This window comes from Suncus etruscus, chromosome 7 (assembly GCF_024139225.1).
Source record: "Suncus etruscus isolate mSunEtr1 chromosome 7, mSunEtr1.pri.cur, whole genome shotgun sequence".
In the NCBI taxonomy this organism is placed as follows: Eukaryota; Metazoa; Chordata; class Mammalia; order Eulipotyphla; family Soricidae; genus Suncus; species Suncus etruscus.
In genome coordinates, this window is record NC_064854.1 from 31,668,585 (window position 1) to 31,681,957 (window position 13,373).

The following is a 13,373-nucleotide window of genomic DNA, read 5'->3' on the forward strand; positions in this document are numbered from 1 at the left end:
GTTCAGAAATTGCTCCTGGCAGGCTTGGGGGTGGACCATATGGGATGCCAAGGATTGAACCCGGGTCCGTCTTGGGTCGTCTGCGTGCAAGGCAAACACCCTACCATTGCTTATTGCTCTGGCCCACCCTCACAGTCTTTATCTCCCTTCTTTTTTTCCTTTATGCCTTTGTCATTGTTACAATGACTAGGAGCTGTGGTATTTGCCAGCGGTCACAATTTCTTTAGCTATCGTGTTCACACATTTCTTTAGCTGTGGTTCTTGCCACACATACCTGGTGCCAGTGAACCATCTATATCACATCTTCATTGTATGCTTCAACCATAGTAGAGTTAAGTTACCATTTTATTTATGTATTTATTTTAATTTCTTTTTATTTTATTTTTTCATGTTTATTTTTTCTACTATTGATTGATTTTTGGGGTCCACACTTGGTGGTGCTCAGGGGTTACTCCTGGCTCTGCACTCAGAAATCGCCTCTGGCAGGCTCCGTCTCATATGGGACGCTGGGAATCAAAACAGGTCCCTCCTGAGTTGCCTCATGCAAGGCAAATGTCCTACCATTGCGCATCTCTTTGGCCCCTATTTTTATTATCTTTATTTAAGCACCATGATTATAAACATGTTTGTATTGGACTTCAGTTATAAAAAAGAATACCCCCCTTCACCAGTGCAACCTTCCTACCACCAATGCCCAACATAAGTTGCCATTTTAGGTGATGTGGTGAACATTGCTATAGGCAAAAGTTTTAGGTATAATACATAAAACATTCATGACCATTTGGCACTCATGACCAAATTCTAAGTCCCTCATATAATAAGCAATTACCTACTGTAATAATTTTCCCATATTATGAATACTTTCAAAATTACTGTTCCCATTTAGGTAGATCATAATATATGAGATTATTTTTTTTTACCAATTTTCCTATAAAGAATATAACAAATGGGGTGCACCTAAAACAGTACCTGCATATAAAAGCATTATATAAAAATTGGGTTTCCTTTTCACTGTCCATTTTCATCGTGGGAGGGAATTTTAGTTTCTATATTTTAAGTGCAAGAAAAGTATTTGGGGGGCATTTAGTGCATTTGAGGTAAAGAGGTTATTGAATGACTACCATATTCAATGAATTCTAGTAATAAAAAACCTAGTTGTTTTATTTTTTATCCTACTTATTACATAAACAAGTATTCTATGGAATGAGATAAAACATTTTCAACTACTTGAACTGGAAAACTTTCTATATATTTATTATTTTTTATCTAAAAACATTAAGTAAAGGAAAAAGAAGGAACTAACTCTTGGCTGTCTATTTAACACCTGAGATTCCCATTTTCTTAAATGGAAATATATTTTCTGAATATTTTGGACAGTAGTCTCACAATTCCATGCAAATGCTTTAAAGATATATGATGTTGTTAACACCTGCATCTATTATAATAACAAAATTCATAGTACAACATCTGAAGAAAGCAGCTCTAGGCTTTGTTTTTAGAAACTAAACAGTTTTATGAATAAAAAAGTTATTTTGGTGCAAGTCATAACAAAAGAACAGTAACTATAAATAGCCCAGTGATCAGAACAAAAATTTCTAAAAAAAACCTTGCAAGCTGAAAAGAATTGGGAGATCAATGAATTTGTTTAAAATTCTTTCCACCTTAAATGTCTTTCAAATTGAAACAGCTGATCCTCACAAAGAAATTTAAATAGAGTTCTTTGGATGTCCTGGGAAAGAATAAAAAAAAAAACTGTGCCCCTAAAACTTATTAAAATGTTACTAGATTTCAATAACAAAAAAGAAATATAATACCCATACATTTTGTACAAAAGCTAAAAGAAAAATGAATGCTCTTAAAGAACATTTCAGGAAAAACAAAGTGAACATCTTTAGTTTTCTGATAGGTTGGGGTCAATCCATAGGTTCTGACATTTTCCAGTAAGATCCAAATTTTCTGTGATCTCATTTCACTAGACAGCCAGAAACTGTTATTTAAATTTAGCTCATCAAAATGTTTATTCTAAATGTACTACATTCCTGGTATTAATAGAATTCAAAGAAATGATTTTAATTTTAATTTTCTTTACCTGTTTCTAAGTGCTTATATTTATTTAAAAATGTCACCATTGCTTTTATTTTCTGCATTTATTAACTCTGTATGCTAGGCATATTATAAAAGAATAATATTTTTCTATTTTCTACCTAGTTTTTTGTGCTGCTGGTTTTCTTTTCTTTTCTTCTCTTTCTTTTTGACCCCAGTTTTACCCTTCACTTTCATGTCCCAATAATCTCAAGAATATTTAAAAATCTTAAAGCAAGTAATTTTCTTTTATTAAATATAAAATTTTTTATCCATATTCTATATTTGTCAATTGTTTCTATGTGTATCTTTTATGTTAGCAAAATATAGCTAAATTGAGACTTTAATATGAAAATATTTACTATTTAAAGTTAAAATTACTTAACTATTACTTAAATATTAAATTATTAAATTTTATTCTCAGCATTAATATTTTTATTCTTTTTTAACCTCTTTTGAAAAGCAGCAGAGAAGATAAATTAGTGTTTTACCAACAATTTTTAGTGTTTAGCAGTGAAGATAAATTAGTGTTTTACCATAAAATTCTCAATAAGACCTTCAGTTATTTTGTTTTATCAGAGAATCTATAATGTATAATTTATATCTTAGACAGGCTTTTCACTTAGTACAAATTATTTATATTTAATTCACTTAAGTTTATCATCTTTCCAAATTATGATAAACACACACAGTACTTAATATAATCAATAAAACCTACTTGTCTGTTTTTTAAAGCATTATGAATTGATGCATTCTAAACTATTTTCCTGCCTAGTATTAGAAATCCAAGACAGTTAGTTATTAAACATTTCAGCACACTGAGATTATATATGTGATTCTTTTAAGTGAATTCTCATGTTTCTATAACCAGATAAAATGCTATTAATCTTTTGTAGCTCCTTTGTAAAAAGTACTGTGTGTGCTGAAAGCAAATTTAGAAATTCAAAGCAATTTTATTTGGAGTAATATTAATTATCATTACAAAAGCATAAATTAATTCTTTCAATTAAAGTTTGGTGATTTCTGAGAGAAGCATATTTATTCATGTTTTGCAAGTCCCAAGGTTGGAAAAAATCTTACTATTGTGTGTGGTTATCATAAGCTGAACTGTTAAGTTATACATTATCTTCTCAGATTTTGATAGCATTGAGGAGTGTTTGGAATGACCTCTGAATGATCCCTCTAAGTCCAGATGCTTTACTCTAAATTCTATTTAATAACAGTTTGTGAAATCAGCACATCTCCTCAAAACTCTCCAGTGGGTTTCAAGTGATCAAACAGACAAAACCATAATGACAAGACAGCTCGATAGATTTAACAGAAGGAATTCTGAAGACATTCAAGCACAACTATAAAACAGCACACGGGGAAAGTCATATTTTTTATTAAAACAATCCTAAACACAAAAGCATATACGATAACATATATCCCCAAATCCCTGGAAAAAATATTACAAACCTGTTGGCTTTACATTACGTTACATGGCATATCCCCAAAGCATAAATAGAACAAGAAGACCATGTTACTTTGCCATAAACAGTATCCTTTGCTTTTCTCATCTGTGCTTTCTCTCAGATATTTATTTACTGATAAAGTTTTGGCTCATAGTGTATCCCAACTTAGGCTTCATGAGAGTGACATGATCTTATCGGGTAAAGCTTGGTAGCTTATTGTCTGTTCATATTTTTAGGGGTATCTTGCCTTTTCTGTAGCAAGAGCCAGTCTCCGGATATTGGCTATACAACCGGCTGCAGCTTCTTGGAGATCCTGATCTGGAGACCCGACCATATCCAGTAGAAGCTGTCATACATAAAAGAAGGAAACGAGAGTAAAAATGTTAATGACAGTATGCTAATCTAAATAAGCTATGCAAATGATTCTCAATATTAAATATTCTTGTGGAACCCTGAGAAAATAAAGCAAAATGAGCACTCTGGTGGTGGGTGTGGTGTTGGAATTTTGTTTGAATGAAACCTTACCACAGACAGTATTGAAAAATTGTGACTCACGGTGGTTAAAATATAAAATGTAGATTTTAAAAGTCACCAAAAATGTCCAAGAAATTCCATTAAAGCTAATGTAAATTTAAAGGCTGTGTAATCAGATGCAGGTATGTCTCATGAAATTCTAAACTTTTTATTGTCTGGAGCTGAGCTACTTCTGCTTCTCCCTCTTTCAATCATTTGACTTCTTTGGGTTCTATTTTGAAATTTCTGAACATTCCTTCTGGTTTTCCACTACCCAGAAGAAGCCAGCATCATACCAAGCTTAGACTATTAGTACATCTTCTTAGATTTAATCTCTCTGCATTTGAATCCAGCTGTTCCTATTACAACCTAATTATATTAGTCCCTTAGTAGAGATTCTCATTGATTTCCAAAGAAAAAGATACTCTCAACAGACTCCACTGCAATAGAGCCCAATCTATTAATCTATCCTTAAAGGATTTTTGTGCTTTTGCCTTAATTTATGTTTTAGCCAAGGTCACACTTCTCAACCTAAAATTCACTCCTATACCTTGCTTTTCCTAAAGTTTTGCCTTTCATGACCCAACTAGCTTTCCTAGAAAGTCTATACTGATTTCCATCAAACGAAATTCCATTTCTCCCTCTTAGGAACTTATAGTTCCTATAAGTTTATTAAACTATCTTTTGCTACATTTATTTTTTTTACCTAAACAGATATTTTAATTAATTCTTTAGTCAGGTTTTAAATTATAAGCTTGAATATTTTAATGCAATATAGTTATAAATCATTTATGATTCTACACTGGATGGATTTTTTATTTGGCCACACCTGGTGATGCTCAGGGGTTACTCCTGGCCATGTGCTCAGAAATTGCTCCTGGCTTGGAGGACCATATGGGACTCGGGATGAAACTGCGGTTTGTCCTAGGTCAGCATGTGCAAGGCAAATGCCCTACCACCTGTGCCACCGCTTCAGCCCCTGGGTGAATATTTTTCTTTTTCTTTTTTTTGTTTATTTTGGGGGGTGACACCCAGCAGCGCTCAGGGGTTACTCCTGGCTTTAATGCTCAGAAATTGCTCCTGGTAGGTTCTGAGGACCATATGGGATGCCAAGATTCGAACCACTGTCCTTCTGCATTCAAGGCAAATACCTTGCCCCCATGCTATCTCTCCGGCCCCCCTGGGTGAAGAATTTTAAAGTTAATTTGAATACTCTCTATATAGTACATTGAGTACAGATGTGGATATGTAAAAAAATACATCTTGGTAATCAAAGAAATACTGTAATGAGACATACTGTGAAATGTCAAAAATGTGTCAAGTTTAGGAGTTTTATTTTTCTGTAAGTAATAAAAAAGTTTAGCATTTTAATCAGGAGTTTTATATGGCTATGCTTGTATATGAGATGATAAAGAACTTTTATGGAAATTTATAAAATATAGATCCTTGACAGACAAGACTGAAAGGTAATGTAATTCTTTAGGGCAACTGAATAAAGTAGAAGCTAATATTGGAGTAGAAAGAATGAATTCAAAGGCAATACATAAGCTAAACTGTTCAACCAAAAGCCAAGGAGAGTTTCTTTTTCAAATAGAAATCATAAAATAATAAATAATCCAATAATATATAAGCATTGATTCCAGGTGGATTCATTACTTAAATAATATATAAACTATTTCCCTCACATAGGGATAGGTATTGATTGACATTGTAGAACTGAAACTTAATTATGAACAACTTTGTAACTGTGTTTCTCATGATTCAATTAAAGAATTAACTTTATTAAAACTATTTTAAAAATACTATGTAGTATATGACAAATTAAATGAAGTATTGGAGAATGCTTGACCCTTATGCGTGTTGACCTCCTCAAAGTCAAAGAATTTCATTACACTCTAGAACCTCACTGACTGAGCTCACACCTGGGCCATTTTATTTTTCTTTGATTCCTTTTAATATTCTGACCACATCTCTTATTTTATAATTTGGTCAATAAAGTTTCTGTCCTCATCATGACATCTATTTATTGGCCTATATACTTTTAACTCTTTTCTCCACTTCTTTCAGAGCCAATTTAGATTTCACAGCTCATTGTTTATAATCATTTGTATAGTCTCCTCAACCTCCTTTTGCCATACCCATCCACTTAGCAAAAACGTAACCAGCTTTGTCATCCCTGTGCTGGAATGACAGAGCTATTTTATAGAGTTGATATGCACATGACAAGTCTTTAAATCTAACCTCAAATGGATCTTCTTCACTATTTAACAATCTAAGTGTTTCTCCAATTTTAGATCTTTTTGTTTTTCTTTTGTGATTTTTGGGTCACACCCGGCAGTGCTCAGGGGTTTTTCCTGGCTCCATGCTCAGAAATTGCTCCTAGCAGGCACGGGGGACCATATGGGATGCCGGGATTTGAACCGATGACCTTCTGCATGAAAGGTAAACACCTTACGTCTACGCTATCTCTCCTCATTTCAATGTCCATTTCAAATCTTCCTCATGGTTACCCAATTTCCCACTCTTCATCTAACTATTCATAAAAAATAAATGATAATAAATGATAAACTTGATAGAATCAACTCTAGCTAAATTTGCAAGCCTAGTCTTCTATCATAATAAATGTCTCTCTAGTCTAAGACCCACTATTCCATTTGTATTCTTCATCCATCTTCTCTTCCTTAAAACTTTGGCCACCATACTCTCCAGTTTTTCTTTTAAATTATCATTATTACGTTGGTACTGTAAGTTATCAATATTGGCTCCATACACAGCAGTGCTTGCAGTTGTAGGTGGTTGGAGTCATCTAGTATTTATATGGAATTGAACAGGAGCCTCATGCAGTGGGGCCTGTATTCTACCATATGAATTACCTCAACTCCCCGTTTTTCTTATTACAACTATTTGATTTCTTCCCATCATCATTTAAAAACATTTCTCCATATTGGTTAAAAAATTATTTACTCTCCTATAAAACCCACAAAGAAACAACAGCAACAACAACAACAAAAACCACTTTGATGCTTTGGGCCTTTGGCCAAATTTTAATATAAATGATTTAGACTTACATCTCTAAATTTAAACTCAATTCTCTCCATACTGATTTCCTTCTTCAACTCCCAAAACTAAAACATCCCTGTCATCTGTACCTTCCATTTAGCAAAAGCAGTAGACACTTTTAAGTTTCATCTTATTAAAGGTACTCTTAATAGCATTTAATATAATTGATAAAATTTGAAATTATTTTCTTATTTTCTTTTTATTCTTATTATTGCTTCTTACATTTCTAACACACTCCCAAGGTTTTTTTTTTTGATGTCCATTGCTCTCATTTTATAACTCTTATTAAGGCTTCTTTTCCCCATACCAACTATGAATTGTAAGAATTCTTTAAAATATCATCTGTCTTCATGTACTTCCTTAGATGGGACAGTCATATGGTTTGTACTAACTGGAAGGAAAGTGAATCTAGAAGACTACTGATAATTTAAGCATATTAGAAGAGAATTCTCCATGAGGCAGGTAAACTATGTTAGTGGGTCTGAGTGTAGGAAGAAGTGGAAAAACAGCATCATAGTCTGAGAATGCAGTATTTGGAGTTTAAGATTTCATAGATGAAGATGCTTTGAGTATTAAACAAGACCCAGGATGTTGTCATGGGAATAAAGATCAGCATAATATACGTTTTGTGTAGCCTGAAGGATTGAACCCAAGACCTCACAGTTGCTTAGCTACATACCAGAGCATAACATTTTAATGCTTACATATGTGTATATATGTATATATACACACAAACACAAAGATATGCATGCACACACATTTACCTAAATGCTATTCTCATTCTCTTCTGGGAGGAAATAGTGTGATGAAAGGATAGAATGGCCTGTTCTTCGTACTTACTCTAAGACTAGCTTAGATGTCTTTGTATAGAAACTTATACTTAAATTTCTTTTGGAGTTTACAGTATTTAACTGGATCTAACAGTTCAGCATTTTAACCATTAAATTTATTTGCTTACAATATGCCTACTATATTAAATCTTTGAAAGAAGATATAACTACTTTAGATGATCATTTTTCCTGAATATATTCTTTATAGTTTATATTATTTGTATACTTGCACAGGCTTTAGTTGTATCATTGTGACCTTTTATTACTAGCAAGCATGGAATACTAGGATTTTTACACCTCAGCAACATGCCTAATGCATTAAGAGCAGCCCCAAACATGATTTCTGCCTTCCAATATTTAAATTGGTTCTTCATTTAAAATGAAACATTTCAATTTTTTTGTAAATTATAAATCTTGACAATTTTTGAAAGGTTTGAAAACAATTTTAGAGTTAAAAATTTTTCTCGACGAGACTATGCCTGCCCAGTGGGGCCTGACTGTGAAAAATTGTGAGTGCTGTCTGTATGTGTCTGTCTCCTGTCCTATTGCGTGAAACTCTTGGGAGTGGACAGAAAAGAGGCTCCAGAAAACTCGCTCTCCCAGAAGCTCATTCTAGGGCGGGAACACCAAGGAACTGATCCATAACGTGAAAACCGGCTATAAGCAGTACTTTGCAGAAGCCAATTCCCCTGTTTGTGATGTCAGGCTGGGAAAATCTATGAAACTATGCCTGCCCAGTGGGGCCCGACCGTGAGAAATTGTGAGTGCTACCTGTGTGTCTGTATCCTGTCTTGTCACATAAAACTCTTGGGAGTGGGTCAAAAAGATGCTCCAGAAGATCACGGCCACTCGGCTTTGTTATGCGGCTATGAGCTCTTTCTAAGGAAAGAAAACCATCGCAACAAGAAGAAAAATCACACTAAGAACTTTGCTGTATCACTGAAGCCCAGCATTTCTCTTTGGACTGTCTTCTCTGTTGCGTGCTCGGACCTAAGATTTAATCCTGTGAAAGGCTTCACCTACGGAGGACTCCCCTCCCTTGGAGGCAAGTCGACCCACCCAGAAAGGGTGGAGCCAGAGGAGTGTGGCTGCATACATCATTTAGCCAATGAATACCACCACAACATGTAAAAAAACCCACAATACAAGTGTGACAATGGGGAAACAACGCAGGCCAGCATCAGACATAGAGAATGAAGATGACAATTCTGATGAATAGATAATGACCAACCAACTAATCAACCTCTCAGATAAGGACTTTAAACAAGCAATATGGAAGATGCTCAAAGAACTAAAAGAAACCATGGATCGAGTTGAACAGAACACTAACAAGAATCAAGAAAATATGAAGACAGAAATCACAAAACTCCAAACTGAAATAACATGTCAACTAACAGGACTGAAAAAGTCAGTAAACGAAGTGAATGACAAAATGGATAAGCTCTGGGACAGGGTATCAGAAGCTGAGAATAGACTTGGTGCTGTGGAAGATGAGATAAATAACAATTCCATACAGTGGGAGAGATTGGAAAAAAACTTAAAGCAAATGAACAGACAATGGAAAAATTAGTCAAAGAATGGAAACAGATGAAAATAGAAGTCTATGATAAGCTCAACAGAAACAACTTAAGAATCATTGAAGTCCCAGAGCCCCAGGAAGAAAATTTCCATGAAGAATCAATGGTCAAAAACATCATTAAAGAGAAACTTCCAGAGCTAAAGAATATATGTGATCAAATTCTGCATGTTCGAAGAGTACCAACCAAAAGAGACCCTAGAAAAAAATACCCCAAGACACATCTTACTCACAATGATGAATCCCACAGATAGAGACAGAATTCTCAAAACAGCAAGAACAAAAAGGGAAATTACATTCAGGGGAGTATACTTGAGATTTACAGCAGACCTGTCACCGGAAACACTCAAAGCCAGAAAGCAGTGGTGGGATATTGTGACAAGACTAAATGAAATGAATGCTTCACCTAGAATACTGTACCCAGCAAAACTTACTTTCCAGTTTGATGGAAGAATACATGGTTTCACAGACAAAAACAGCTCAGAAACTTTACAGACTCAAAACCAGTCTTAAAAGAAAAACTGAAAGACCTAATTTAACACAAGACTAACCAAAAGACACACCAAATTTCAATATAAAGATGGCATTAAATCCCAGGGAAATTCTTTCTCTCAATGTCAATGGACTAAATGCACCAGTTAAGAGATACAAAGTGGCTAAATGGATCAAAAAACGCAATCCAACCTTCTGCTGCCTACAAGAAACTCACCTGAATAGTCAGAACAAACATAGACTCAAAATAAAAGGCTGGAGAAAAAATATCCAAGCAAACAACACCCATAAAAAAGCTGGAGTGGCCATACTAATATCAGATAATGCAAACTTTATACTCAGGAAGGTTGTAACGGACAAAGATGGACATTTTATATTAATAAGGGGTATGTAGAGCAGGAAGAAATAACTCTCCTAAACATATATGCACCGAATGAGGGGCCAGCAAAATATTTAATACAATTGTTGACAAATCTGAAAAATAATATCAATAACAACACAATAATTGTGTTTTGTCAATACTGGATAGGTCAACCAGACTGAAACCCAACAAGAATATACTAGACCTGAGGAGAGAAATGGAAGAAAGAGGCCTAGTGGATATATATAGGACACTCCATCCCCAGAAACCTGGATACAAATTCTTCTCCAATATACATGGGACATTCTTCAGGATAGACTACATGATGCACATAAAACATACCTCCATAAGATCAAGAGGATAGAAATTTTGCAGGCTACTTTCGCTGACCACAAGGCTCTGAAATTATTTGTGAATTCCAGAGGAACACAGAAGAAAAACTTTAACACCTGGAAGTTAAACAGCCTCATACTGAATAACCAGTGGGTCTGAGATGAAATCAAGGAGGAAATCAAAAGGTTCCTGGAAACAAATGATAATAAAGACGAAAACTATCAGAACTTATGGGACACAGCAAAAGCAGTACTGAGAGGAAAATTTATAGCTTTACAAGCACACATCAGGAAGGAATAAGGGGCTTACCTGAGTAGCTTAATGACGCAGCTCATAGAACTAGAAAGTGCTCAACAAAAGGACCCAAAAATAGGGAGACAGAAGGAAATAACAAAGCTGAGAGCAGAAATCAATGAAGTGGAAACCCAAAAAACAATCCGAAAGATCAACGAAAGCAGAAGTTGGTTCTTTGAAAAAATGAACAAGATTGATAGACCACTGGCAAAACTAACAAAGAAAGAGACAAAGAGAAACTTGATAACTCGTATTAGGAATGAAAAAGGAGAGATCACTACTGTTATGGCAGAAATTCAAAGGGTAATCAGAAACTAATTTGAGAAACTCTACACCACTAAAAATGAGAACCTGGAAGAAATGAATAAATTCTTGAACTCTTATAATCTTCCACAGTTGAAGGAAGAGGATGTAGCATATCTAAACACCCCCATCACTATTGATGAAATTAAAATGGTAATCAAATGTCTGCCCAACAACAAAAGCCCAGGCCCAGATGGACTCTCTAATGAATTCTTTCAAACTTTCCAAGAGGATCTACTACCAATCCTGGCAAGACACTTTCATGAAACTGAACAAACGGAAACACTTCCAAATAGCTTTTATGAAGCCAACATCACCTTGATACCTAAACCAGACAGAGATGCTACCAAAAAAGAAAATTACAGACCAATATCGCTGATGAATACAGATGCAAAGATCCTCAAAAAATTCTGGCAAATAGGATTCAGTGCCTCATTAAAAAGATTATCCACTCTGATCAAATAGGTTTCATCCCAGGAATGCAAGGATGGTTTAACATCTGTAAATCTATCAACATAATACACAACATCAACAACAAGAAAAATAAAAATCACATGATCATACCAATAGATGCAGAGAAAGCATTTGATAAGGTCCAACACCCATTCTTGATCAAAACTCTAAGCAAGATGGCAATGGAAGGAACCTTTCTCAATATAGTTAAGGCCATCTACCACAAGCCAGAGGCAAATATTGTCCTCAATGGAGAAAAATTGAAAGCCTTCCCTCTAAATTCTGGCACAAGACAAGGCTGTCCTCTTTCACCACTCCTATTCAACATAGCACTGGAAGTACTTGCTATAGCGATTAGGCAAGAAAAAGATATCAAGGGAATCCAGATAGGAAAGGAAGAAGTCAAGCTCTCACTGTTTGCAGATACTCTACCTAGAAAACCGTAAAGTGTCTATGAAAAAGCTTCTAGAAACAATACTCATATAACAAGGTGGCAGGCTACAAAATTAACACACAATAATCAATGGTCTTTCTGTACACCAATAGTAATAAGGAAGAAATGGACATTAAGAAAACAACCCCATTCACAATAGTGCCAAACAAACTCAAATATCTTGGAATCATCTTGACTAAAAATGTGAAGGACCTATACAAAGAAAACTATAAAACTCTGCTCCAAGAAATAAGAGAGGGCACGCGGAAATGGAAGCACATACCCTGCTCATGGATTGGCAGGATTAACATCATCAAAATGGCAATACTCTCAAAGCATTGTATAAATTTAATGAGATCCCTCTAAAGATATCCATGATATTCTTAAAAGAAGTGTATCAGGTAATTTTGAAATTTATTTGGAACAATGAACACCCTAGAATAGCTAAAACAGTCATTGGGGAAAAGAATATGGGAGGAATTACTTTCCCCAACTTTAAACTGTACTACAAAGCAATAGTTATATAAACAGCATGGTATTGGAAGAAAGACAGGCCCTCAGATCAGTGGAATAGGCTTGAATACTCAGAGAATGTTTCCCGGACATACAATCACCTAATGTTTGATAAAGGAGCAAGAAATCCTAAATGGAGCAAAGAAAGCCTCTTCAACAAGTGGTGTTGACACAACTGGCTAGCCACTTGCAAAAAATTGAACTTAAACCCCCAGCTAACATCATGTACGAAGGTTAAATCCAAATGGATGAAAGACCTTGATATCAGACCCAAAACCATAAGATATATAGAACACATAGGTATAACACTCCAGACTTGAGACTATAGGCATCTTCAAAGAGGAAACTGCACTCTCCAAGCAAGTGAAAGCAGAGATTAACAGATGGGAATATATTAAACTGAGAAGCTTCTGCACCTCAAAAGAAATATCGCCCAGGATACAAGGGCCCACTACTGAATGGGAGAAACTATTTACCCAATACCCATCAGACAAGGGGCTAATCTCCAAAATATACAAGGCACTGACAGAAATTTACATGAAAAAAACATCTAATCCCATCAAAAAATGGGTAGAAGAAATGGACAGACACTTTGACAAAGAAGAAATACAAATGACCAAAAGACACATGAAAAAATGCTCCACATCACTAATCATCAGGGAGATGCAAATCAAAA

The 13,373-nt window shown here is 34.9% G+C and overlaps 1 protein-coding gene across 1 annotated transcript in view; it reads right to left on the reverse strand.

The window, feature by feature from the left end:
• Nucleotides 1-3,675: 3,675 nt before the first annotated feature.
• ODAD2 (outer dynein arm docking complex subunit 2) overlaps nt 3,676-13,373 on the reverse strand; it is a 177,847-nt gene continuing 168,149 nt past the window's right edge. Inside the window, 1 exon segment of the mRNA XM_049777479.1 lies at nt 3,676-3,882. Within this exon segment, the coding sequence (XP_049633436.1) occupies nt 3,769-3,882 (114 nt within the window). The 3' untranslated portion in view covers nt 3,676-3,768.